Raw genomic sequence first — 27,931 nt, 5'->3', positions numbered from 1 at the left:
TTTGCAGTCTTTGCTGTGTCATCCCATGAAATAGATTTCATAAAGTATTTTTTTCGTTTACGTTCATTTACATTAGGTTCTCAACACAGATCGTGATTGTTCCAGGTATTTCACAAAATATCTCCAAATATAGCTTTTAAAATCGACAAAATCTTCCAAACATGTTATAAAAGAGTGAAACGTAATTTGCATCTGAAAAAAGACAAAAACAAAGAAAAAATTTGGGGAACGCCCCGAGCGGGATTCGAACCCCCGACAGTAAGACAAATTTTGGTTCGGTCATATCTTTGCAATAAACGCACGCATGAAGAAAATGAAAACATATATAGAAATCTTTGAAGACGCTCTATAAACCCTGTAAATTCAAAAGAAAAATATTGAAAAACAAAAAAGTTGAAAAATTAGACTTTTTGAATTCACTTCCGTTTGCGACCGGAAGTCAAATCGACGAAAAATGAAGGTCGATCAACACATCTACAATCGATGTTCTATCACCTCAGCAAGTTTTAGTTTCATATCTTTTGCCGTTCTCGAGAATTTTTTGCGACAAAATTCCATTTAAAAAATACAAATTTCCCCAAAAATCGCAAACGGAGAAAAATTTCAAAAAAGTGAGGGACACCCCTGGAGATATTCATAAGATGCATCATCCCTGAAAAAATCGTTAAAATTCGTCCACGCACAGCTGAGATATGACCTGTACTATGAAAAGTGGAATAATAATAATAATAAAAAACAGAAGGAAAACAATAAGGTCTTCCGAAGGAAGTCGGAAGACCTTAATAATAACTAGAGCAAAGCTCGTTGCAAAGCAACGAGTAGGTCTTCCGTCCGGTTTTGACCGGAAGTGCCGGAATTGACAGAACAAAAGAAAGCAATGAGCTAAAAAGTCTCCAGTGACTTTATAATTTCAATTTTGCATCAAAACCTTCAAAATAAGCCATTTTTTGCTACTTCCGGTTTGACCGGAAGTGACGACGATGGACGGATAAATTACTTTTAATGCTCCCAGAGACATAAGTAACCACAAAACTTGTCAAGAACGGCAAAAAAAACGCGTTTTCCGACTACTTCCGGTTAGGCCGGAAGTGACGACGCCGGACGTATTTAGACGACGCCAGGAGTGCATTCGATTAAGCGACCCGAGTTACACGGGTTTTACTCCTGACAAATCGAATGCCGAGAGTTGGCGTCACGTGTCAAACACGACCAACGCGAGTATACTCTCCAATTTAGCAGGAGTACAAGAGTCGAAAGATGGCGGTCAACACGAACGAGCAGTAAGTCAGCATGTTGAAAATTAACTATTTTGAGCATAATATGACTTTTACATAAAAGTTTGTTAGCGAATTGAGAAAATATTTATATTCTATACCAAATGATAGTAGTTTACACTTTGAATTGCGGTGACAAATGAAATAAATGAATAAATGTTAGTCGCGTTGTTATATCCCGATAATCTGATAATGTAATTTTTTTTTATTTGCATAGCCGTCGGAAGCAAAAAAAAAGGGGGGGGCTAAGTGTAAGAAAAAAATTTTTTTAGACCTCAAAAAAAAACCTGGCAAGCAAAAAAAAACTTAAGCTAAAACGAACTTCAGTACCAAAACTTTTTTCCCTATTCTGCAACGTGTCTGTGGAAAGTGAGGGGGGGGGGGGGGGGGGGGCTAAACCTATACGCAGCAATGTTCAATGTTTATAGTAAGTCTATCTTTGGGAAAAAGTGGGGGCTAACCCCACCCTACCCTGGCCACCCGGTTCCGGCGCCTACGATTTGTTGTTTATAATTAATATATATTCATATTTTATGAAGCCAAATCCATTTTATTCATAACGCGTATTAACCCCGTAAATTTTAAGTGGTTTTCAACATTCCATTTAAATCAACATTATCTTTTTTTTTAGATTTTTGATATCAATGAAAATTGATGGGAAAGATGTTCAGATCCTAGGAGACTGCCATCTTGTAGAATCACTTAACTCAGACGGTAAGTATATTTATTTTGTTTATTGTATGTGCTATTTTGTAAGTTTAGTAGGTATTACTCAGCATTTAGAGCAATGATTAAATATTTGTTTTAATATTAACAGACCAAAGAAAAAGAGACATGGCACTACAACTCATACGAGCAACTTGTAATATGGGTAAGCAGTTATATATCCATAAGCATTTTTTTCTGTGTGTCAGTGTTTGGTATTGGTGATGCACTACAAATGTATTTTCCAGGAACACCTATTACATTATGTATAAGTATTTAAAATATCTTATATCTTAAATATATATATGATTAAACAATTAAAATATGCTGTATAGTGAGAAAACCTTTTTCCATTACTTTTAATTTCTAAAATGGTTAGGCAGAAAATCTACGAAACAGGTCATAATTTTGAATCCAGCATTGTTTTACATTTTATATATTAAAAGTCAGAAAACTGTAAAATTGCAGATTATGCTCCAATGATATAAAATTAATATTTGAAACTGTTATTTTATCATAAATATATAAACACCTGCATATACATACTTCAACCGCATATCAAATACTCTCAAGTTTAATGTACTTGCTTATTTTTCAGATGACTGCGTAGAATCCTCTGATGCAAAATCATGCAGTGCAGTGCCGTGCAGTGCAGATGTAGAATCTGAGTCACTGGACCAAAAAATGTGGAATAAACAAGACACTAAAACATTATTCGATATAAGAAGTAGAATGGAGAAAGACTTTAACAGCAACAAAGTGCACAAGAGTCTTTGGGAAACCATTGCCAAGGAATTATCTGCTGTTGGTGTTACAGCATCAGCAACACAGTGCATGAATAAGTGGAAGGCGCTTAAAAGGGAATACAAGAAAACGGTGGACAATAATGCACAGACAGGATCAGAGAAAAAAACATGCCATTTTTTTTAACAATTTTCTGAACTCTATGGAAACAAAAGTGGTACGAGACCAGCATTTACACTGTCTTCAAGAGTGCGACAAAACAACAAGACAGAAAATAACAAAGATAATGATGAAGATGTTGAAGAAGAGGACTCCAGAGATTCTAATTCGTCAGATAGCAGCACTCCACAACCGAAGAAATCCCTCAAACGTAGGAATACGAATCAGTCTGCATTACTTGCTTTGGAAGAGTACACAAAAAGACAAGAGGAATACAGGAAAGAAAGGTTGGAGGTTTCAAAAAAACAACACGAGGAAAAAATGAATCTTATGGGAAAGTTAATCGATTGTCTGCAACCAAAAATTCCTAAAAATGATCAGTAAAATTAATAGTGAAGAATTTGTAAACAATTACTATGTTTGTGTCTTTGTAGATTATTTGAAAGATTTGGATACAACTTAGTTGAATTTTATGAGTTTACCAAGAACATTGAGGATTGCTACAAGGACTTGCATATGTTTATTTTTCAATCACCAAAAGCAACAGAGTGCTTTGATTCACCTTTTTCATATTGTTCATATTGCTCTGCTTCGCCTGAATCTCAGTTCTCTTGTGAAATGTCTACAAAGTGTTTTACGCCAGACACTTTGCTTAAAGAGACATGTTTCAATGTAGAATCAGACTCTAGCAATATACAAATAGGGAACAATGTATTTGTCCCCACATTAGAATTCCATGACATGGTTAACACTTCATTAGAGAAATGGATTGACAATATTTAATGCTTTAATTTTTTCCTTTTTTTAAAGATTAATTTACATTTGTGATATGCCAAATAGGCCCTGTCAATTTTTTTTTAAAGTTGTTTATTGAAAACAATACATGGTTATAAAGTTTAACTTCTAATTTTATTAAACTTTTAAGATTAATTTACATTTGTGATATGCCAAATAGGCCCTGTCATTTTTTTTTTAAAAGTTGTTTATTGAAAACAATACATGGTTATAAAGTTTAACTTCTAATTTTATTAAACTTTCATTTTCAAATACAATCTTGTCTCTAATCATTGTCTTTTCTCTTATGCACAATATTTAGATTTTACAATGTTTGTAGATACTGAACTATCTGATTGCGAAAGTTTATACCAAGGGGTGCATTTCCATATAATGGTCCATAGTTGTTGACATTATTGTTTGGAGGGAGGTCATCCAGCATGTCATTAACAGAGTCATTTGATAGAATGCAAAGGTTGTGAAGAACACAGCATGCAGTTATTACTTTGCAAGCACGTTCTATATCCAAGCAGGGTAGGCTTGTGAGCCTTCTGAATCTACACTTTAGTAGGCCAATGGCTCTTTCAACATTCTGACGTGATGTTGATAACTTTCTATTATAATGTCTCTGGGGGGCAGTTAACCTTCCATTATCACGGAAAGGGGTCATCAGGTAAGGCTTCAGTGGGTAGGCAGAATCTCCTGTAATGTTTTGAAAAACTAAACTAAGTTTCTTGTAAATGTATACATTAAAATTTATTAAAATAGGAAAACCATGCATATTAACCTACTTATACAGTTACTATTTCTTTTGTTAACCCCAATAAGTTTGACAAAAAGAACAAAGATCTAGAGGTATCCTTGTTGAAATCTTAATTAATGTGCTTTAATTTTGAAACATTTTACTCAGTTAAAATTTTCTTACCAATTATGAAAAAGTGTGGATTTAAAATTCCATTTTCCAACTCATTAAAGATATCCGAGTTTCTGAAAACTCGGGCATCGTGGGTACACCCTGGCCATCCAACAAAGCTATCTGTAATAAGTAACATATGGTCTACAATAACTTGCAACTGGAGTGAGGGATACCCTTTCCTGTTGATGTAGTCTTGATCTCCATTGGGAATGTTTGTAAGAGTAATGTGACTGCCATCAATTATCCCTATGATTCCTGGTATTTTACATTCGGCCTCAAAGTGATCAGAAATTTCTTGCTGACGCTGGGGACCTGGCCAAGATATAACTCGATCCCGAACTGAGCATAATGCATCACAAAAGTCATGAACACAGTCAAAAACTGTGGACTGTGAAATTCCAAACAGTAAAGAAATTTCTCTCATGGAAGTTGTATTACATAAATACCATAGGCCTACCATGGCACGTTTCTCCGTCAATATCGGCTGTTTGCCCTGTGTCCGAATATCCTTGGCTAGATTTGGTTCTATCTCTTGGAATAAGCGTGTGAACGTTTGCCTTGTTAGCCTAAAATGCTTACTAAAGTCAAGAGAAGAGAAATCTGGCAACACATCTTCGTAAAATATTCTTACAGATGGGACACGCTCTCTTCTGATAGAGTTAACAAAAAAATATGGGACAATATCATCGTCATCATCGTCTATGTCCTCTTCATCAAGAAAATAATCGACCGCAAACACTAATCCGACGTTGTCAGCCATATTTGTTTACATTGGAGCTCGACTCGAGGCATTCGATTACATACTCTATTGCGCATGCTCAACAATGACACTAGTGTCTGAAGAGTTCTTATAATCGAATGCACCCCAGTAGATTAGGCTTGACATTTTGAACAACTTTGCTTCTTTGACCTCTTACAAATTCTTAATACTTTTTGACTTATGAAAGAAAAACTTTCGGCCCCTCTAGACCCTTAAATTTAGGGGCCAGCCCTTTTTTTAAGATATCATTTGAAAGATCTTGAAATTTTACACTTCTTTTGTTCTATATGTTTTAACAAAATGTTTACAGGTAAAAAGATATCGTAGAAAAGGTGTTAAAAATTTTGAAATTTGCGATTTGTCATTTTTCGAGCCATAGCCAGCGCCGACGTACTGCACTTCCGGTAAAAACGAAAGACGTTACGCATATCTATAGACTTTGGTCTATCATATCTGAAAGTTTCATGTTTCTATCTAGAGCCATTATTGAGAAAGTCTGGAGACAACCTGACCCTTTAAAATTCATAAAATCGGCATTATTTCCAAACCGGAAGTGACGTCATCAAAACGGAAAAAAAGGCATAAGGTTCAAGTAATGTTATATAAGTCCTGAAAGTTTCGTTGAAATCCATCGAGCCGTTTTTGAGAAATCGCGTGCACAAAATCGGTAAGAAAAAAAAGAATAATAATAATAATAACTAGAAACGATCTCGTTGCGAGCAACGAGAGGTCTTCCGTCCGATTCTCTGTTATTGTATCATTGAATGAGAATTATTGTTTCAAGTTCATATTAGTCCAACAAAGCTATAGATTCACAGGGTCAAACATAGCCCTAAGTGAGCCTTGTTCTTTGGTGGCATCAATATATATATATATATATATGAGGAAAATCTTCTCAAGTTGAACAAAGCCACGATTAGTCATTTTGATGTACAACTGATGGTCATACATGTATTTAGAGATTCTAATGCAGGTAGATTTACGCTTTTTTAAAATAATGACTCCAAAGGATAGAGGGGGGGGGGGGGGGCGCAGTAGGCGTCCCGAGTTTTACATAAAGTATATACATGTAGTAAAATAATCTTTACAATAGTCCGAACTTCAGGCGTTGGGTATTTGATACCTGCAATAATGTAGCCCTGTGTGATTTTTTTAAAATCTGGTGTTTTTCTGCTCCCGTTGCACAATACTGTGGAGATCCTATAAGGAGTTGTAGCCCTCTCCCAAAAAAGGGGAGAGGGCTACATTATTGCACCAAGGTTTTTGATATCAATATATTGCTTATAAAAGTGTCTCCGAATTCTCAAGGTAGTGTGTAATTAAGGACGGTAATTCTTACTTCATCTTAAATGTTAAAGTCATTTATGGCGTTTATTTGATAAGTTCATACTAGCTGAAATAGAATTAAAAAGATCTTTCTATTTCTTTCTTCTTTCTTTTTTTTTTTTTTTAATTTTTTTACTTTATTTAAAGATGGAATTTCCCTGCAAATTACAGTTTAAATCAATCGCGTTTCATAAATATCAGGTATTTAAAACAGTAACCGATTTATTTACCGACTCGGAATTAAAAAAAAACATATAGAGAAGTTGGATATTAAAAAAAAAATTAATTTTAACTGACATTTAATTTAAATAGCAAATATGTAAATCTACACGAAATTTCGTTATTTCTATTTTTTAGCTCAGATAAGCCATTTATAGGTTCAATGATATATTAAATAGGAAAAGTAGTAAATCTCAAATAATTTGTTCAGGAAATGTTTTTGAAAATATTTACTTTGCCTTTTCTTTTGAAAACTGAGCATCTGGTCTACAAAGTTACATTTTATAAGATTAAAAAAATATTGTAATGCTAGCTTTTGAAGAGAATTGCATGATTTTTATGTTTATACAATACTTTAATTTCTTCTATTAAATTCTATCATTTAACAATGCATAGTAAATAAAGCATTTCTGATCATTTCCAAACATCATTAAAATATAATTTCATTTCATGCTTTTGTCCGACTTGCAAGAAACATTTCCAGTACGATCTGTTAAATCATGCGTTTAAGATGCTTGCGGTAAAAAGGGTAACCAAAGGTTGCAGAAAGCAACTCCGGATTTCCTTCTTGTGGACTTCCCATCTTATATACTTTTTCGACATATATTTTGAATTCTTTGAAGACACAATTTTTAAGATCAGTTTGATATAGCAGTTATAATGTTGTAGTAATTCCACAACTGTGAAACATACTACATTATTTGGTTTGAGGAAATGAAAATATTAATTTTTGTTGTATTGAACAAGATCTTTTAATTAGACTGTGGTACTGTTTATTGCCGATACATAAATTTTAATGTATAAAATATTTCTTAGGCATGTTAGAGCATTAGTGAATGAAAATGTCTTTAAAATTCGAAATCTTAGATTTCCGGTATTCGGCTTCCGCCAAAACTATGTTTATCAACTGCTTGGTGAGACTGACGTCATTCTTTGTTTACGCCGCCTGCTGTTAGCATCGAAACTACGAAGTCAGAAGTCAACATTTACGCATACTTTATTTCGGCATCTGTTGAACAACCTGTCGTAAAGATCAAGATATATCAAGTCTAAATCGAGGAAAAGTATACTGTGTCAGTTTATTTGAGAGTCGTAAGTATCTGAACGTGTTTTAACGTTACATGATTGTAATAATAATTGCTGTTTGGTTATCAGGTCCAGTCCAAAGACTATTTCTACCTACGTAGCTATTAATAGGTACGTAAGTAGTAATCATTGTTTGGCCAAAATTTTGTCGCATTCATCAACACGTATTCAACTACTTAGTTATTAATAGCTACGTAGGTATTTAAACCTACCCAAACCTACTTTTTGTATTACCTACATTTTGTGGCGAAAGGACTGAACGGCGCAACATGATGAATACCATATTTTTTATACAGTCACACTGTTGATGAATACGACAAAATTTTGCCCAAAAAATGATTACTTACTGAAGTGGCAATTTTACATTAGTTTCTATGCAAAATTGATAATATGGGAAGTAATCATTTTTTGGCCAAATTTTTGTCCTATCCATCATCAGTGTGACTGTATCAAGAAATTCAGTGCTCACCATGTTGCACCGTTCTGTGTTTGGCCACAAAATGCAATTAAAGCAGAAAGTTGGTAAAAATAGCTACTTTGGGTAGGTTTAAATACCTACGTAGCTATTAATAGCTACATAGGTAGAAATAGTCTTTGGAATGGACCAGATTATAATGTCCTTTTAACTTGTCGCGCCATTTATGAAATCGATGCCGGGTAGGATACCCCAGTGTATGTATTGACTGTTGTTGTTGAAAGAAGAACATTTGATTCCAAAGATATGAATAAAGAGTTTTAAAACTACTGCATGTCTTTGTTTAAAATAAAAGCTTATCATGCCTTATCTTGAACTGAGTGTTTCCGATGTATGCGTGTTGGCTGTTACGATAACCCAAGATATTTTCCATGCATATACATGTATATTGCTTTGAGTTGTCACAGTTTATTATGAGGAATTAGTTCACCATAAAGTTTATGGTAAACCCAGACAGTAAATTTGAAAAAGTGGCATCCAATTTGACTAATAGGCCTCTATTTTTATATTATTTTAATATTTTTTTGACAATGACACTAAAATTGTCCATATGGATTTCTAAATTTGTTTGGAGGTAGTCCATAAACTAAAATATTGCTTTGTTTCATGTTTTTTGAATTTCTGTATATATCCGGTCCATTAATTATTAACAGTTCATAAAATTTATATACCTTTGCAAATGTTTTCCTTTATATCAGTTGTGGGCATGATGATGTGGACATCTACGGTATATGTCTTTCATTTTTTTGTGCAAAACTGTAGATTTTTGTGAAAGAATAAGTGAAGTGGGTTAAGTATAAAATAATTGATATGTTACAATTGTTGTATTCAAACTTGTGATTTTTTAAGATAGATGACTTTCTTCCTTGAACTTGAACCATTTCTGTTTTCTTAATATCCAAAGATAGCATGGATAAAGCTTTTCATATACCAGTATCTTGAGTAAGGTAGAAAAAAATGAAGAGTAAAGTATTAATAACCAATTATTGACCAAAAACAAAATCAGAAAAAGATAAACCAAAATAATGACATTAAATAACTTAAAGTTTCAAATAGAAAATATATAGAAAAATATCATTCAAAAACTTCTTCTCGAGAACAGGAAACCCTTGATTATTCATATTTATGTGGAAGCATCTTTAGTTGGTGTAGATTCAAGTTTGTCCACATCATGACCCCTATAGGGTAGTGTGGGGTCACAATGGATGATTAAAATTTTTACATAGGGAAATTCTTTAAAACTCTTCTTACTTAGATCAGCAAAGCCTTGATTGTTCAAATTTATATATGGAAGCTTCCACAGGTAGTGTAAACCCAAGTTATTTAAATCATGACCCTCGGATAGGGTGGGGCCACAGAGGGGGATTAGAATTTTACATAAACATACAAGTTTAGAAAAATACAATTAAAAATCTCCTCAAGAATAGCAAAGCCATGTCATGATTAATCATATTTATATGGAAGCATATAAATGTGGAGTACACTCACGTTTATTCAAATCATGACCCTTGGGGGTAGGGTAGGGTCACAATAGGTTATCAAAGTTTAACATAAAAATTAAATAAAAAGAAAAATTCTTTAAAATTCTTCTTTCTAAAAACAGAAAAGCCATGATTGGTCATTTCTTAATGGAAGCATGCTCAGGTAGTGTTGATTCAGGTTTGTTCAATTCATGACCCCTGGGGTAGGGTTTGGCAACAATGAGGGATCAAAGTTTTTTAAAGAATATATACATTGTACCGTAGGTATTTTTTTCATGAATAGAAAAGCCATGATCAGTCATATTCATATGGTGGCATTCTAAGGTAGTGTAAAATCAAATTGGTTTAGATTAGGGCCCAATGGGTTAGGTCTTGACCATAATGGGTGTCAAATATTTGTAAATGAAAAGGTAAGGGAAAAAATCTCTTTTTTTTCAAGAATATCAAAGATTTGTCATATTGATATGGAAGGATCACCAGGTAGATTAAAATTCAAGACCCTCCTACCCCAATGTAAACAAGAGCTATGTGGCCCATGGCCCTCTTGTCAAAATTTATATGATGATTTATATTGATAATCATGATAAAGGCTATTCAACTGCAGCAACATATGTGACCTTTCATTGACCTACTTTTTAGCTCGATCACCTCGATGAAGGTGAGATGAACTTTTGCTATACCATAGGCGTTTGTATTGCTGATTGGTCAAAGTTTTAGGAGCAGATCCATTCCCAAGTAAATACAAGTCCTACCTCAACCAAACTTGCATGGATATTCTAATCATTAGCTTGACTACAAATATGCAATTAACTATTTGCAATATGAAATTTTGGCTGCCTGTGGATGCATTCGTGGTGGTATGATGCATCTAGTTTAACCTTGACTTTTCCTCTGACCTTATCTTACTTTACTGTATGCATTTATCTCAATTTGAAAGAAAATATTTTTATTAAATTTCATAATGCAGATACAAGTGTATCAGAAACTTTTGACCGTGAACTTTTCTGTGACCTCCACCTCAGTATTCTTAAATTTGCATTTTGCCCAGTTTTACACAAATATACTTGAATATTTTTAAGAAAGTATATGCTGTGATATATAATTTAGTGAGAATTAATCAATTATTTTCTTTTTAACCTGACTTTTCAGTGACCTTTGACTAATTGTTTATTGTCAGTAAAACTTTGATTTAAACAAATTCCAAAATATTGTCAATTTCTTTTATTAACTAAAAATCTTTATATTGCATTACTCCTGAATCTTGGGTGGGGTTTTCATGTCCTTTGGACATGTTTCTAATTATTTTTGTCTGAAATGCTTTATTAACACAGAAATTTGTGTTCTTTAAACTGTAACTCCTGAAGGACTGATTTATTAAAAGAAGACTTTATTAGGATACTTATAATTATATGTTAATTGATTTTTGTCCCATGTGTTACATAACAAGTTACATATAGATTGGTGTGAAGTTCTTAAAAAATTGTTAACCCATTTTAGCTCATCTGAGCCAAAGAATGCTATGGCCATTTGTGCGGTGTGTGTTAACGTTTTAGATTATGGGCCAGGATTAGTCATACTGGGCAATCATTGTCAAATTTGTCATATGACACGTGTGATAACTAAAAAATCTTCTCAAGAACCAACAGGCAGAAATTTTAAGGCTATATTTGAATAAATATCTCAGGTACTTAGTGGCTTAGAATCATTAAACTTTGTCAGTATATGCATGTTGGGTTTTTGTAGAATGTTCAACAAAGAATTAGGTCACAGTGACCTACTTTTTGAAATTAAATTATTTCAGGTTTTCATTGGCTTATAATCTACAGTTTTTAGTTCACCTGAGCCGAAGGCTCAAGTGAGCTTCTCTGATCACATTTTGTCCGTAGTCTGTCCGTCTGTAAACACTTAACTTATTTAGCTTCTTCTCAAGAGCCAGTGGGCCAATTTTAACCAAACTTGGTACAAAGCATCTTTTGGTGATGTGGAGTTTAAATTTTAAAATAAATTGCCAATTCCCCTTCTAAGGGGAGATAATCAAGAAAAGACAAAAATAGGGTGGGGTCATTCAAAAATCTTCATTCAAGAACCAGTGGGCCAGGAAAGCTGAAACTTATGTGGAAGCATCCTGGGGTAGTGTAGATTCTAAATTTTAAAAATCATGACCCCCTGGGGTAGAATGGGGCCACAATAGGAAATCCAAGTTTTATATAGAAATATATAGGAAAAATCTTTAAAAATCTTCTTCTCAAGAACCATTGGGCCAGAAAAACTGAAACATGTGAAAGCATCCTGGGTTAGTGTAGATTCTAAAATGTAAAAATCATGACCCTCAGTGGTAGGGCAGGGCCACAATAGGGAATCCCAAGTTTTACGTACAAATATATAGGAAAATTATTTAAAAATCTTTTTCTCATGAACCAGTACAAGGCCGTAAAAGCTGAAAGTTACGTGAAAGCATCCTGGGGTAGTGTCAATTCTAAATTGTTCAAATCATGATCCTCGAGTGTTGGATGGGGCCACAATAGGGAATCAAAGTTTAATATAGAAATATGTTTGATGTTTGAAAAATCTTCTCAAGAACCACTGGGCCAGAAAATCTGAAACTTGCGTGAAAGCATTCTGGGGTAGTGTAGATTCAAAAATGTTCAAACCATGACCCCCGGGGTCATAATAGGGAATCAAAGTTTTGCATCGAAATATATAGGAAACAATCTTTAAAAATCTTCTTCTCAAGAAATACTGGGCCAGGAAAGCTGAAACTTTATGTGAAAGCATCCTGGAGTAATGTAGATTCTAAAACCATGACCCTAGGGGGTTGGGCAAGGCCACAATAGGGAATAAATTTTTTACATTATTGAAAATACCTTTAAAAATCTTCTTCTCAAGAACCCCTGATGCATAAAAGCTCAAATTTATGTGGAAGCATCCTGGGGTAGTGTAGATTCTAAATTATTAAAGTAAAGGAGGGGGGGGGTCATAATACATATAAGAAGAGGCAAAATGTGATAAAAGAATTGCATCACCAAAGCTACTCAGGTGAGCGATGTAGTCCATTGTCTCTTCTTGTGTGTATATTGAGAAGGGGGGGGGGGCAGGGGGTAAGGTGGGGCCACAATAGGGAATCCAAGTTTTACATTCAAGTATATGCCTGGGAAAAAAAGTTTAAAAATCTTCTCAAGAACCACAGAGCCAGAAAAGTTGAAACTTATGTGGAAGCATCCTGGGGTAGTGTAGATTCTTATGTGTACAAATCATGACTTCCAGTGGTAGGGCATGGCCAGTCCAGGCCCAATAGATAATCCAAATTTTACACAGATACAGACAGGGAAAAAACTAAATTCTTTTTTCACAAGAATACCGTAAAAGTAGAAATTTTAGTGAGGATTTAATTTTGGCATTATTAGCGAGGCTGTTGAGATCGCTAAAATTGAATATCGCTAAGAATAAATTGTGTGTTATTTGTACTAGGTTCTTAAGTGAGCAATTTAAAATTGCTGAAATTACTTCTCTGAAAATAAAATACCAGTTTTTAAGGAGAAATTGGTAAATTTGCGTCTTGCTGAAAGAATGAGTGCACTTAAGCTATGAGAGTTGGATCCCGATGTTTTGCGTAAAATAAAATTCCAAAATTCATTAAATTTATGTTTTATAGGTATAAACAATGTCTTTAGAGCAGGTTTTGGTATATTATATTACATGAAAGTATTAAATAATGCCGAACGACAATAGCTTTTGAGACGGGGGTCTAACAGTTTTGTCTCATTTCTATTGTTATTCATATGCATACCAGTTTTCAACGACTTTGTTTATATCGAGCCGCAACTTGGCCATTTTTCTTATTTGCACAGAATATGTATTTTAACTTAAACTTATACATATCCAAAGGACAATGTTGGCCAAGTTGCGGCTCATATCTAATTTTCAAAAAAATGTCCCCAAACTAGGGTTGAGATAGCTACTAAATTAACCGGTCACTGAGCAACAACGATTGATATTATAATCACATTTCTCACGTGACCTTCTGCTGTTCGATACGTTAACGCTTTCATTGAAAAATTCTTTGCGTTTAAGTCACTGTTGTGACAGTATCTATCGTACTTCCAACTTCAAACTTTGGGAGATTTTTGCGCAAATTTTAATAGGGTTTGAAGATAATATGTCTCTTAATTATCTTTATGCTTTTCATTAGGGGTGTTTTGAAAGAATTCTGGTATTGACAGTGTCATTAGTAAGTACATGTATAGGATTATGTCACCTCTGTATTATGGTCTGCACAGCGAGACATTTACCCTATCCCTTAACATTAGAATCATTTAATAATTGTGCATCATAAAAAACACGATCTCTCTCTCTTCTCCATTTCAATTCGTAGTGCGAAAAAATCATATGTGCTAATGTTTACATTCCACAACCATGCGGTTTAAATGTCTCTGCCTATTTGCAGATACCTTAGATTATAAAGTGGTCCCCTTCAAATTTCCGGAATTTAAGGCTTTTACATGTTCTTTTCAATTACATTTTCTGTAATTATAGAAATATGTATGACAAAAAATTCTAGAAATAAATATCAAGAGCATATGCTTGCACATTAATCATAGATTAATTTTGCGATATATTGTAATGTTAAGCTTAAAATGGGTAGCCGAAAAGGTTCCAAATGACGTACTTAAGTGCACTCATTCTTTCCAATTGTACAGTATTTAGACTAATGAAGCTGAAACTTATATGAAAGCATCCTGGGGTAGTGTAGATTCTAACTTGTTAAAATCATGAGCCCTGGGAGTAGGGCTGGTTGCATTAGGGAATATACAAATTTTACATAAAAGCATATGGGAAAAAAACTTTAAAAATTTTCTTTTCAAGAACAAGTGGATGAATAGGGCTGAAACTTATGTTGAAGCATCCTGGGGTAGTGTTAATTCTAAATTTTTGGAATCATGACCAATTAGGATTGTGAAGGTCAAGGTAGATATTACAAAACGGGAAATCTATTCAGGGTTCGACACTAACATTTTTAGGCTTTGGTCCGGCCGGACTAGTGCTTCTTTACTTTTACTAGTCCGCGGTCAATTTTATTAGTCCGTCAAAAATAAAAATAATTAAATAGAATTAATGTTGCAATGTACTTTTATAATTTTTCCAAATAAACAAAGCATTTACATGAAATGTTTATACCAAGAATTTGTTGAAACCCTGCAATCAGGAACTACGATCGTATTCCCGACCTCATTCGTTTTTCTCTATACATGATTACATCATCTAAACATCCGACATCTTTCTTTATGTGTCATACTAAATCATGATCGCTAAAATGTTTAATTTCATTCCAACGAGTCCTTAAATTAAGCACCGAATTGACTCAGAATTACCAAACTTCCCGCCAAGAAGCTGCAAAGTTAAAAATAATTACGGGGTTTTCCAGTGAAAGTTGTCGAAAATTTGAACATCGGTAAATTCTTTTTTTCCCCCAGAAAACTTTATTAGTCCGTTCGGACTAATTAGCTGCAATTTTTATTAGTCCGAATGAAAATGTGTTAGTCTGAGACTAACGGACTAACGTTAATGTCGAACCCTGCTATTAGATGAATGGCTAAAGTTGTTCAGGTGAGTGATGTGGCCCATGGGCCTCTTGATTACAAAAAGTGGCACTGTAGCTCTCAGGCCTGTCTATGTTTTTTTTTTCTGGAGAGCTACAGTTCTGCAGATAATGATGTATGTATACATTATATATGGCACAAAAAGTCTGAACATTAATGAAAGATTTTCAAGGACCAATCTTCTTTTGGGGGATGCCCCCTAAGTTTAGTTTTTAGGTTGATGGCTTTTTCTTTGAGCTAAATTGATGGTAGATGTCTGTCTTTTATGATTGCGAGTTTTTGAAATGAAATAAAGCTATATGAAACAATTGATACTTGTTTTGTTTTGAATGAAAGTGACATTGATATGGTGTTTATGTGAGCTTAAGTGAGCTTTTTTGATCACATTTTGTCCTGCATCTGTCTGTAGACATTTCAGATTTTTGACTTTTTATCGAAAACCACTCCTACAAAGCATCCTTGACAAGGTCCATGTGTTCAAGTTTGTTCAAATGAAGGGCCTCACCCTATTCAAGGGGAGATAATTCTGAAATAGTGAAATGGTGGCATGTTTTAAAACATTTTATCAAGAACCACTGTGCAAGGAAAAATGAAATCATGGAATCATCCTCAGGTAGTGTACATTCTAGCTTGTTCAAATCATGGCCCCTGGTGATAGGGTGGGGTTACAATGGCCGATCAAAGTTTTCACATAGGAATATATAGGAAAAATCTTTTAATAAAAATCTTCTTCTCAAGAGCCATTGGGACAGGAAAGATGAAACTCATGTTGAATCATCCTCAGATAATGTACATGCAAGTGTGTTCAAATCATGGCTCCTGGGGGTAGGGTGGAGCCACAATGGCCGATAAAGTTTTACATAGGAATGTATAGGGAAATCTTAAAAAAAATTCTTCTCAGGTACTGCAAAGCCATGATTAATGATATTTTTATGGAAGCATCCTCAGATCATGCAGATACTGTAGATTCTAGTTTATTCAATTTAAAACCCCCAGGGATAGGGTGGGGCAACAATGGGGGATCCAAGTTTTACATTTAAATATATTTAAAAATCTTTTTCTAAAGAATACCAAAGCCATAATTAGTGATAATTATATGGAAGCATCCTCATGTAGTGTACAATTAAATTTGTACAAATGGTAACATCCAAGGGTAGGGAAGGGTCTCAATGGTGGATCAAAGTTTTACATAGGGAAAAAAGGGAAAAATCTTAGTAACAGAAAAGCTATGTTGAGTCGTATTGACATGTAAGCATTCTCATGTATTGAAGATTTTTTTTTTTAATCAAGAGTACCCATTGGGGTAGGGAGGGAAATGATGGGGAGTCAAATTCAAATTATTACAAAGTAATATACAAACAAAATGTTTAAAAAAATCTATAAAAATATTTTTTCTCAAGCAGTTTTTTGCAGAATTGATATAGAGGCATTCTCAAGTAGTATTAGAATTCAACCGCCTCCCCCCCTTCATAAACTTTTCAGTTCTGATCTGATCATTTGTGCATACTCCTAGCCGATATGCTCAGGTGAGCGATGTGGCCACTGGGCCTCTTGTTGAATTTTGTAGGCTTTTGTTTTCAGATTATTTAAAATTTTGAATACTTTCAGACCTATGATCATCAGACTGCCAGTTGATGCATCTTGGGTATGCAGAAAACGCTGATGAAAAAGTAGGTCACTGTGACCTACTTTTGACATTTTATGGGTATATTCGAGTATCTTAGGTGTTTATTGGCTTAGAATCATCAAACTTTGTCAGTTGATGCATCTTGGGTTTTCAGAGAAAGTCTACCAAAAAGTAAATCACGAGGACCAACTTGTGACATTTTATGGCTATAAATAGGTATCTTGGGCTCTTTTTGGCTTAGTATCATTAAACTTTGTAGATGCATCTTTGGTTTTCGGAGAATGTTGATCAAAATGTAGCTCATGGTGACCTAATTTTGAAAATCTCAGGTAATTATAGGTTTAATATTGTCAAACTTTTTCAGTTGATGCATCTTGAGTTATCAGAGAAATTGTCAACCAAAAAGTAAATCACAGTGACCTACTTATGGAATTTTATAGCTATATTGAAATATTCTTCAGTCCCAACTGGCTAAGAATCATCAAACTTTGTCAGTCGATGCCTTTTGGGTCTTATGATACTTAGAGTTAGAAGCTTCAAATAGAAGTGATAGATTGTACAATTTATCAGAAGAGTGATACAAGGCCTTCAGTCCTGTTGTTTGCTATTTATTTTGTGGATTAATATTTGATTAACAAAAAATATGTGAATTCTCTAATTTAATAAACGTTGTTTGGAAAGGTACTAATAGGGATGCTCTTTCAGTTTTAGGAACATATTACAGTTACTGTTTCATCATGTTCATTTTGGGTGGAAAATGTTCTGTTTTATTTTTGTAGATGCCAAGGAAAAAGACCTTGTGTGGTAGGGAGAATCGTGATAAAGCTAAGTTACGTATGAGGGAAAAGAGGCAGCAACGGTCCCTTCCCTTGTCAGATGTCCTACCAGATGACACCAAAGCAGTATCTGATGTCCCTTGCAGGACAGAAGATGGGGTTGTTACAGCTCCACCCGGTAATCTTCCGGGGCAAGGCTTTATAGGGTTGCCGCCTTTTGAGGGAAAACCCTTGGCCAGGATGCAGGCCTCTCTTCGTGAGAAAATGCATCCAACTGCCCTGAGTAATGCATCTTCTCAGGGAAGTCGTCTGTGTGCCCGAAACGGAGGCATGGCACCGTCCCCTGACTCCCCACCGTGGGTTTGTACCTCGCCGAGGGTACCTGAGCCGGACACCGTGCATGTGTCTGGCTCAGCAGGTCAGGCGCAGCTGGATATGTCATCTTCCAAGGGGGATGAGTCCAGCAGGAGATTGATTGATGCAAACCAGAGTAAAAGAACGAGATCTAAAAGGAATACTAAAAGGAATTTACATGATGAAAATGAGAATTTAGAAAATGAGAATTTGTACAATTTGTATGAGAACAGTAAATCAGAATGTAGAATTCAAAGACATTGTAATGGTGGACCAGTTGATGCTGATGCTTGTATTGGTGATAGCGGACCAGTAACAACAATCAAGGTATCTGTTCAAGGTTCTTTTCATCAGGGTAACTTGATGTTTGGCGAAAATGCAGGAACACAATGTGTCGCAAACTCCTTAGCAGCATTAGCATATCATAAAATAAAAAACTCAAAACAATGGCAAACTTCAGATATGAATAAAGTGTTGGAAACAGGCGATGAGCTTTACACATACTTGCAGCGTAGTTCAACCATTGTTAGTAGATATCTTTTAGTTGATGAGTTGCCGCAATTTTTTGAGTGTTTTGATACAATGTTTGAGTTCAAAGCACATGAACCTTTATGCAGTCTGATAAATTTGTCTGATGTAGAGCCCAATTATGATGAATTTAATGCGCATTCATTGTTAGATGCACTGCAAATTGCTCTTGGAGAATCAAGTGGGTGTTTTGTGTGTTTCAGGGGAAATACATTTTTGGTGGGGAAAACAGAAGATGGTTATTTTACATTTGATTCACATTCAAGAACATCATCAGGGTGTATGAGTTCAAATGGAAAGAGTACAAGGATACTATATCAATCAGTTTACAACATTTGCAATCACATTTTGTCATTAGCATTATCAATGGGATTTTCTGGAATTACTCAATGTGAAATAACAAGGGTGGATTGTTCAGTTAGGCACTTTGCATCTACTGATAAAACTGAGCACTTAGAAATCGCTCAGAAAAATGAAGACCCAAATATGGCATTCCAAGAAAACGCAAACATTTCTATTGTACATACTGAGTCAGTTGAGGATGATGATGTTGAATTTGTTTACTACAGTGAAAGTCAAAATATTACATTTTTTCCAATATCTCAAAGTATAAAAGAACAGCTTTGTCAGATTATGGGAATACCACATTCAAATAGAATTGATAATGATGTACAAAATTGTCATGTTCGAGAGGTGGGTGCACCTATTGAGTGTGTTGAAATTCAAAGGGATGGTAATTGTTTCTTCAGAGCTATTTCATTTTGTTTGACTGGATTGGAGGATTATCACTATGCAATTCGATCAATAGTGTGTCGACACCTTCTCCGCAATAGTATATTGTTCAAACCTTTTGTTAGACAGGCAGAAAGTTCTGTAGAAAATCATTTTTCTCTAACAAACATGTCAAATGATGGTTCGTGGGCAACTGAACTAGAAATACTTGCTGTTTGTCATCTATTGAGCATTGATATACACACATATACAGAAAATCATTGGATTACATACTCAAGACAATTGATGGAACCTACTACGAATATTCAGTCTATAGGGTCAATTTATCTAGATCATGAGAATCTGAATCATTATAATGTAGTGCTGACAGTTGCTGAGAATGAAAAAATTGGTCCCATAAAAACACATACTGGTAAAGAGGAATACAGGAAAAGATGCAGAAATCGAAACCGCATGAGGAATGTACGTGTCATTTCATCAACAAACAAATTAGGGAAAGATCATGAATTCAAACTGAAGAATGTAAATTGTAAGGAAAAGAGATTAAGATCAAAAAATCTTAAGTACAAGAATGACTTGGAATTTAGATTAAAGGCAATCGCAGATGGAAAATATAGATATAGATGTAATGAAATTTACCAAGCAAAAGCAAAAGAAAGGAGTGTGGAAAAATACTCTTTGGATGCAGAACACAAGTCGACACTGAAGGAGGCAAGCAAAAGAAAGTATAAAACTGATGAAGATCATAAACAATATATGAAGAAAAGAAGCATTGAGAAATATAGTTCAGATGTAGTGCATAGAGAGAGTGTAAAAGAAAGAAGTACAGAAAAATACAAGTGTGATGAAGTACACAGAATGAATGCTAAACAAAGAAGTACAGAGAAGTACAAGAATGATGAAGTTCACCAAATGGATGTTAGACAAAGAAGTACAGAGAAGTACAAGAATGATGAAGTACACCGAATGGATGTTAGGCTAAGAAGTACAGAGAAGTACAAGAAGGATGAAGTACACCGAATGGATGTTAGGCACAGAAGTACAGAGAAGTACAAGAATGATGAAGTACACCGAATGGATGTTAGGCACAGAAGTACAGAGAAGTACAAGAATGATGAAGTATATAAACAGAAGGTAAAGACAGATAATAAAATAAAATATCATTTTAGTGCTGATGAGAAAAAGAAGAAAAAGAGACAGTTTTTAATCAGAGAAGAGCACTGAAAGAAAAGCTTGAAGATGAAGAAGAAGTTTTGGCATTTTTCAGAGAAAGTGTAAGAAATGGTCCAGAATACACATGTTGCTGTTGTCATCGTTTATTGTTTCAACACCAAGTTCAAGGATGTACTCTTGAAATGTACAAAGAAAGAAATCAAGCACGTGAAATAGCAAAGGAATGTATACAAAAGCAATATTGTCATGAGTGTACATTGTCTTGTCCAATGCATTGTGCACAGTCATCATTGTGGATATGTTTTACTTGTCATAGGAAAATATTAAGTGGTAATATTCCAGCAGAAGCAGCTGTTAATAAAATGTCACTGGAGGAAATTCCTAATGATTTAGGTAATTTAAACAGTTTGGAGCAGCATTTAATTGCTTTGCATATCCCTTTTATGAAAGTTATGGCTCTTCCAAAAGGGGGTCAAAGAAATGTACATGGGCCTGTTGTTTGTGTGCCATCAAATATAAAAAAGGCAACGAGTTTACCAAGAAGTCACGATGACAATCTCTTGTTAAGAGTTAAACTGAAACGCAAACTAGCTTACAAGGAATATTATGAATACCAATTTGTCAATCCAAATCACATAAACATGGCTCTTGATTATTTAAAGAAAAAGAACAAATGGTATCAGGATGTTAAAATCAATACCAATTGGGAGGAAAATAGTGACCAAAATGATTTGCTACCTGATGAGACTACTGAATATGAAGACGAGGAAATGAAAGAAGGTGAGATTGATCAGACTTCAGAGGTTGTTACTGATACATGCTTACAGCCTGTGGATGTTGCGCAAGAAGTTCTCGATCATTACTTTGACGATATTTATAATATAGCACCAAGTGAAGGAAAAAATCCAATTCGAATGTTGCAAGAAGAAGGTAACGAAGCAAAGACTTTTCCACATTTATTTCCAAGTGGAAACTTTTCCTGGAATGAAAATCGAGATGTAAAGATAACTCTATCAAGATATTTTAACAACAGACTTATGAATGCAGATAACAGATTTGCTAAAGACACAAATTACATCTTCTTCTCTCAATACATGTCAGAATTAAACCAAGTAATTGAGAAAACACAAATTTCAATCCGAAAGTCTTTATCAAAGCTTGATACTGGAAAAGCAATGACATCTGAAATGTTACAGAATCCAGATGTTCTGTCTAATCTTCTGAAGAATAATGAGGCTTTACGCTTTATGCAACCTATTCGAGGAACACCTGCATATTGGTCAGCTACTCAGAAAGATCTTTTTGCAATGCTTCGACAGCTAGGTATTCCAACTTGGTTTTGTTCATTTTCGGCGGCTGAGTTCAGATGGGATGAAATTATTGGATCAATTTTGCATCATGATAATGATCCTAGATCCCCGTCTGATTTAGATTGGTCAGAAAAAAGTGAAATTTTGAGAAGCAATCCAGTTACTGTGGCAAGAATGTTTGAACATAGATTCCATATGTTTCAAAGGCATGTAATTTTATCACCATCAAAACCAATAGGGAATGTTATTGACTATTTTGTGAGAGTAGAATTTCAACAAAGGGGTTCTCCACACATGCACTGTTTGTACTGGGTTGAGAATGCACCCAAAATTGATGAAGACACTGAGGAAACTGTTTGTGATTTCATTGATAGATATATCACATGCGCTTTACCTTGTGAAAATGATGACGCAGAGCTTCGAAGAATTGTTCTAGGTGTTCAACAACACAGCAAGAGTCACTCAAAATCATGTAGGAAAAAGGGAACAGATTGTAGGTTTCACTTTCCAAGACCACCATCAGAAAGAACATTTATCACAAGGCAAAGTGAAAAAGATATTGAGGAGTTGGAGGATGGCAAAGGTTTGTCTAAATCTCAAGCAAAAGATATTTTGTTGCGTGTTTGGGATGAAGTTCTTGATGATATGAATGGATGCAAGACAACAGAGGAAATATTCTCCAATATACAGTTATCTCAAGATGTTTATGAAGAAGCACATAGGGTATTATCTGCAAAATCAACTACTATCTTGAAACGAAATCCAGATGAAATGTGGACAAACCAATATAACGCATGTCTTCTCAAATGCTGGGATGCAAATATGGACATACAGTATATCTTTGATCCATTCAGCTGCATTGTATATATAATTTCATACATTTCAAAGTCAGAAAGGGAAATGGGAATGCTGCTGAAACAAACGCAAGTAGAATCTGCAGAAGGAAACTTAAGTGCACGTCAAACGATGAAGAGAATTGGATCAGCTTATCTCAATCATAGAGAAGTAAGTGCCCAAGAAGCAGTATACAGAATTTGCAATCTAAAAATGAAAGAGAGTTCAAGAAAAGTTGTTTTTGTTCCTATTGGTGAAAATCCAACTCGACTGAGTAAACCTCTTTCACAAATAAAAAGTGTACAAAATAGTGAAATTGATTTGGAAGATGATGACGACAGCATTTGGATGACAAATATAGTGGAAAGATATGAAAATCGTCCAGATCTACCTCCTTTCCCTGAAATGTGTCTTGCAGAATTTTGCTCCGAGTATCGTGTTCTTGCAAAATCTCAGATTCCCCAGGGAGAAAAAGAAGGTGTTTATGAACTAAAGAAAGGTCATGGTTACATTCAGAAAAGAACTAGAGCTAAGCCAGCTGTAGTAAGATATCCTAGATTCAATCAAGAAAATGCACCAGAAAAGTATTTTCAATCAATACTGCAACTTTTCCTTCCTTATTGGACTCAAGATCAACTGAAACCACCTGGATTTGACTTTTATCAGACATTTTTTGAAAATGGGTTTGTGAGAATAGGAAGTGAAAACAGATTGCAATCTGTCAGAAATGTAGTTGAAAAAAATAGGGTTATATTCTCACAGAATGAGGATGCCCTTGAAAATGCCCAAGAAGCTTTAGAAATTTATGGCGAACCTGAAGATGCTTGGGCTAACCTGTGTCCAGAAACTGAAAAGAATCGTGAAGAATGCCTTAACAAAAAGAGACGAACAGAAAAATCAGAAAATAGAGAACCAGAAGTCACTCATGAAATTGAACATGAGAACTCTTCAGATATGATATATCATATTAGGGAAAATTCTACCTCAAGACAAGAAATCCTTCCTTTTTTGCGAAGTTTGAATGAAAAACAAAAGCAGGTTTTCTACTTGGTTCGTGAATGGTGTTTGAAAAAAGTCGCTGGGAAGAAAGTAGAACCATTACATATTTTTGTGACTGGAGGTGCAGGGACAGGAAAAAGCCATTTGATTAAAACTATACAGTATGAAGCCTCCAGACTTTTCGAGAAAACAATTTCGTCTCCTTCAGATTTGTCTGTTCTTCTGACAGCTTTTACAGGAACTGCAGCTTTTAATATTGGGGGAAGCACAATTCATCACGTTTTTTCCTTAACTAAAGCTCTACGCATTCCATATGAACCGCTGCAAGAACAAAGTTTAAGTGCAATGAGGTCAAGGTTAGCTTCTTTGCAGATTTTAATCATTGATGAAGTATCGATGGTTTACAAGCGACTTTTGTACTACATTCATGAACGCCTGGTGCAAATCAAAAAATGCAAGGAACCCTTTGGTGGTATTTCAGTCATAGCTGTTGGAGATTTTTACCAACTGCCTCCTGTGAAACAACGAAAGGTTGAAATATTGTATGAAGAAAATGGTGAATATCCTGTAGATTACTGGTTAGACTTCTTCAAAATCGTTGAGTTGGAGGAAATTATGAGACAACGCGACGACGCTGCATTTGCTTCAGTTTTGAATTCACTGCGGATTCGAACACTAGAGGAACCACTATCGCAAGAGGCAATATCAATGTTTAAAGAATGCATTAGGGAAGGACCAGATGAAGCACTCCATGTATATCCTATAAATGAAGAAACAAATGAACATAATCTGAAAATGCTGCGATTAAATTGTGGAGAATTGATCGAGATTACTGCTGAAGATTATCAGAAAGACAATACTACAGGAAAGCTGACTCTACGTGAGAAACCTTTCATAAGGACAAGAACAGATGGGCTCTCTGCTTCTTTACTTTTTTCAGTAAATGCTAGAGTGATGTTGACGAGAAATATCAATGTTGAAGATGGACTTGTAAATGGTGCAATGGGGCATATTTCAGGTTTTGAGTATGGAGACTCTCAGCAAATAAACAGAGTAGAAGGAATTAGAATAACTTTTGATAGTAAGGATGTTGGAAAATTGCAAGGAAAAAGGACAAGACATGGAAATGAGGTATTGATTCAAAGATTACAAGAAGATATTAAGGAGAAAAATACAAAGAATGTTATTCGTCACCAGTTTCCTTTGAAACTCGCATGGGCATGTACAGCACATAAAGTTCAAGGCATGACCATAAGCAAAGTTGTTGTAAATTTAGACCGTACTTTCGCCCCAGGACAGGCATATGTTGCAATAAGCCGTGTCACTTCACAAAATGGTTTATTCATAGAAACAAGAGATGAAAATGCATTGCTAAAAAAGGTTTACGCTAACCCAGACATAAAATCAGCACTGCTAAAAATGGAGAAATTAATCCCCAAAGAAGATTATCTACAATGCTGCACTGAAGATGGAAGTTACAAAAGGATTCTCCTTCTTAATGTGCAGAGTTTAAGGGGACATATTCTAGACCTAAAAAGTGATACCAGATTTCTCCATGCAGACTTTATATGTCTTACAGAAACATGGCTGACAGACAATGAAAGTGTGAAGGACTTTGAAATTCATGACTTTGAATTCAACCACACCACAAGAAAGCAGTCATATGATGAAAGTATGGATGGTTTTGCTAAACTTCGATCAGCCAAAGGAGGAGGTGTTGGTATTTACAAAAAGAAAAAGGAAAAAGCTGTAGTTCGTGATTTATCTCGAAAAAATATTGAGGGAATGGCTATAGAGCTACATGAGGAAAACACTGTAATCATAGTTGTATATCGACCAAGTGTCCTCAGTGTCAGATGCTTTCTTGATGGCCTAAAAAAGATTGTAGACATTTTTAAGGTTCAGTATTCCCACTGCATTGTACTTGGAGATTTCAATGAAGATTTGAAATGCAATGGACCGATTCAAAGAATGTTTGAGACTAGTGGATTTAGGCAGAAAGTAAGTTTTGCAACAACAGAGGGTGATACTATACTAGATCATGTTTATATCACTGAACAGATGGAAACAATTGTAGAGGTCATGCCAGTATATTATAGTTATCATAAAGCTGTGGCAGTGGATTTAAAACAACACTAAATGAAATCTGTTGGGATTTTATATAGGTAGAAATATGTATGTTTTCAGTATTTGATATACGATCTCTGAATCAGAATTTTATCATCAGTAATCTAATATGTGATAAAATATTTGAAATCAAGACATTTTTAAGGTATTTCCAAACTCACAATTTTAATGGTTCAAAGTACCAAAATTCAAAAATTGAAATTATTTTCATTCAATAAAGTTTATAAATTTACCAAATATTGCCAAAAATATATAGGTCGCCATATTATTTAAAATGGGAGATGTAAATAAACAGAAACATATAATTATGTCAACATAAAAAATCGTACATTTTTTGTAAACAGTATCATAAATATTATGTAAAAACAGATTAAAATGCATAATTTTGCTGCTAAAAGTTTGTAAATTACTAATGCTACATATAAGATACTTTTCTATTGTGAATATCAGGGAAATTATTTTACATTAAACATACAATAAAGAAAATGCCTGCATGAAGCTACCTGTGCAGGAGTCATTGCCCTTGTCAACATTTTTTAAAGATTGAATAATTGATTAAATAAAGAAAGTATGCATTTTTTAAATTCTTTGACTTAACAATATTTATCATTACACTTATGGAAAATCATTCTTCCAAAATATATTAATTGTTCTATTGGGTATGAGTTTAATTAAATAACAGTTTTTGCAAAAACATATGATATCATAGGAGGGTGGAATTACCTTAAATGACCTCACATACTCCGTTTCTCCATGGAATAGATTACAGAATTGATAAGTTAAGGAATTAACTTGATTTCTTCAATTAAATTTCTGGTTTCTCAGATTTATGAAATTTGAAACAATGATTTTAAAATTGACGTGTATTGATACTTGATATACCACAATTAATTTAATGCAATCATCCAGATTTAAGATTATATTTGTACATGAAACTTATTGATGTAGTGTTTCTGATATAGCTATTACATATTGAATACTGAATAGGAACTCATGTATTGGGAAAACCTTAAACGTACAGCATGTACAGGTTGAGGACACTGAATATGCAGAAGTATTACGATATCATAGTTGCACATCCAAACTAATGATATTATAAATAATTTGAAAATACAGTAAAACTTGGTTATAACGAAGTCACTGGGACCTATGAAATTACTTTGCTATATCCGTAATTTGTTATAATCGTATAAGAAATTAATTAAATTTATATAGCTGGGGATCCATGTTGACTTCCCTATATCCGTATATTCGCAATATCCATGTTCGTACTAAACGAGTTTTGCTGTAATATCCTAAATTCTTGCACCAGAGTTGACATACTTGTTCCCGGTTTCGGAATTTTCTTTTTGATCCAGGAATTCAAATGGGGGGTTGAAAAATGATGTTTTTTATATGCAAAAACCCACTTCTTCCCTGAACTCCAATGACATTTTACACAGTAGCCTTATCACCTTTTGGGACATGGTTGGTGGTGTCATGTAGATGTGCAGTAAGGTTTTGGAATTTTCATTTTTCCTCAGGGGGTCAAATAAGGGTAAAAAAGTTATGTTTTTTTTATGTAAAAAGCGGCTAGTTCCTGGACTCCTAGTATATTTTAGACATGTAGTGGCCTACTCATCTTTTGGGAGAGTTAAGAGCCATTCTCTGTAATGATTTGAAATTTTATATAGAAGCTGTGGCATGCATAGTCTTAGAATTTCTCCAAACTCTTTATGATAAAAGTCATTGATACCCTAAACTGAAATCAGGCAAAAATAGGTTGCTATGCTTTATAGTTACCATGGCAATATGTCTTAAAGTTCAAAAAATGGCATTTTTTAACATGTTAAGAGCCCGGGCCCATAGTTAACATTTGCGGCAAAGCAAACAATTGGCAATGACTGTTTCCAAAAGTTGAAGGTCAGATGTCTCAAATGCATGATAAACATGTTTGGTAAATCAAGTATTACATA

The 27,931-nt window shown here is 34.5% G+C and overlaps 3 protein-coding genes across 3 annotated transcripts; 2 read left to right on the top strand and 1 right to left on the bottom strand.

The window, feature by feature from the left end:
• Window positions 1-1,257: 1,257 nt before the first annotated feature.
• LOC134258871 (uncharacterized) lies at window positions 1,258-3,600 on the top strand. The gene is made up of 5 exons (XM_062741461.1): window positions 1,258-1,280; window positions 1,906-1,988; window positions 2,092-2,145; window positions 2,578-3,169; window positions 3,317-3,600. Exons 1-4 carry the CDS (start codon window positions 1,258-1,260, stop codon window positions 2,907-2,909), a joined length of 492 nt encoding a protein of 163 aa, XP_062597445.1. The 3' UTR covers window positions 2,910-3,169; window positions 3,317-3,600.
• On the bottom strand, window positions 3,485-5,332 carry LOC134258870 (putative nuclease HARBI1). Its single transcript, XM_062741460.1, has 3 exons — window positions 4,582-5,332; window positions 4,029-4,358; window positions 3,485-3,567 (listed from the first exon to the last, which is right to left on the bottom strand). Exons 1-3 carry the CDS (start codon window positions 5,330-5,332, stop codon window positions 3,485-3,487), a joined length of 1,164 nt encoding a protein of 387 aa, XP_062597444.1.
• Window positions 5,333-21,068: 15,736 nt separating this feature from the next.
• On the top strand, window positions 21,069-25,988 carry LOC134258869 (uncharacterized). Its single transcript, XM_062741459.1, has one exon. It carries the CDS (start codon window positions 21,069-21,071, stop codon window positions 25,986-25,988), a length of 4,920 nt encoding a protein of 1,639 aa, XP_062597443.1.
• The last annotated feature ends 1,943 nt before the right edge of the window (window positions 25,989-27,931 follow it).

Source organism: Saccostrea cucullata, unplaced genomic scaffold (assembly GCF_032062105.1).
Source record: "Saccostrea cucullata isolate Sc308-1 unplaced genomic scaffold, CSIRO_AGI_Scuc_v1 ctg1943, whole genome shotgun sequence".
Classification (NCBI taxonomy): domain Eukaryota; kingdom Metazoa; phylum Mollusca; class Bivalvia; order Ostreida; family Ostreidae; genus Saccostrea; species Saccostrea cuccullata.
This window is presented reverse-complemented; position numbering and strand designations above follow the sequence as displayed.

Excerpts from the sequence above, each read along its gene's own strand:
- LOC134258869 (XM_062741459.1), top strand. The coding sequence starts at position 21,069 with ATGTCACTGGAGGAAATTCCTAATGATTTAGGTAATTTAAACAGTTTG.
- LOC134258871 (XM_062741461.1), top strand. The coding sequence starts at position 1,258 with ATGGCGGTCAACACGAACGAGCA. Across the intron at positions 1,989-2,091 it reads AGAATCACTTAACTCAGACG|ACCAAAGAAAAAGAGACATG; the intron begins GTAAGTATATTT and ends TAATATTAACAG. Across the intron at positions 2,146-2,577 it reads ACGAGCAACTTGTAATATGG|ATGACTGCGTAGAATCCTCT; the intron begins GTAAGCAGTTAT and ends CTTATTTTTCAG.
- LOC134258870 (XM_062741460.1), bottom strand. The coding sequence starts at position 5,332 with ATGGCTGACAACGTCGGATTAGTGTTTGCGGTCGATTATTTTCTTGAT. Across the intron at positions 4,359-4,581 it reads TCCACACTTTTTCATAATTG|GAGATTCTGCCTACCCACTG; the intron begins GTAAGAAAATTT and ends AAAACATTACAG. Across the intron at positions 3,568-4,028 it reads ATATGGAAATGCACCCCTTG|AGTCTGATTCTACATTGAAA; the intron begins GTATAAACTTTC and ends GTATATTGCTAG.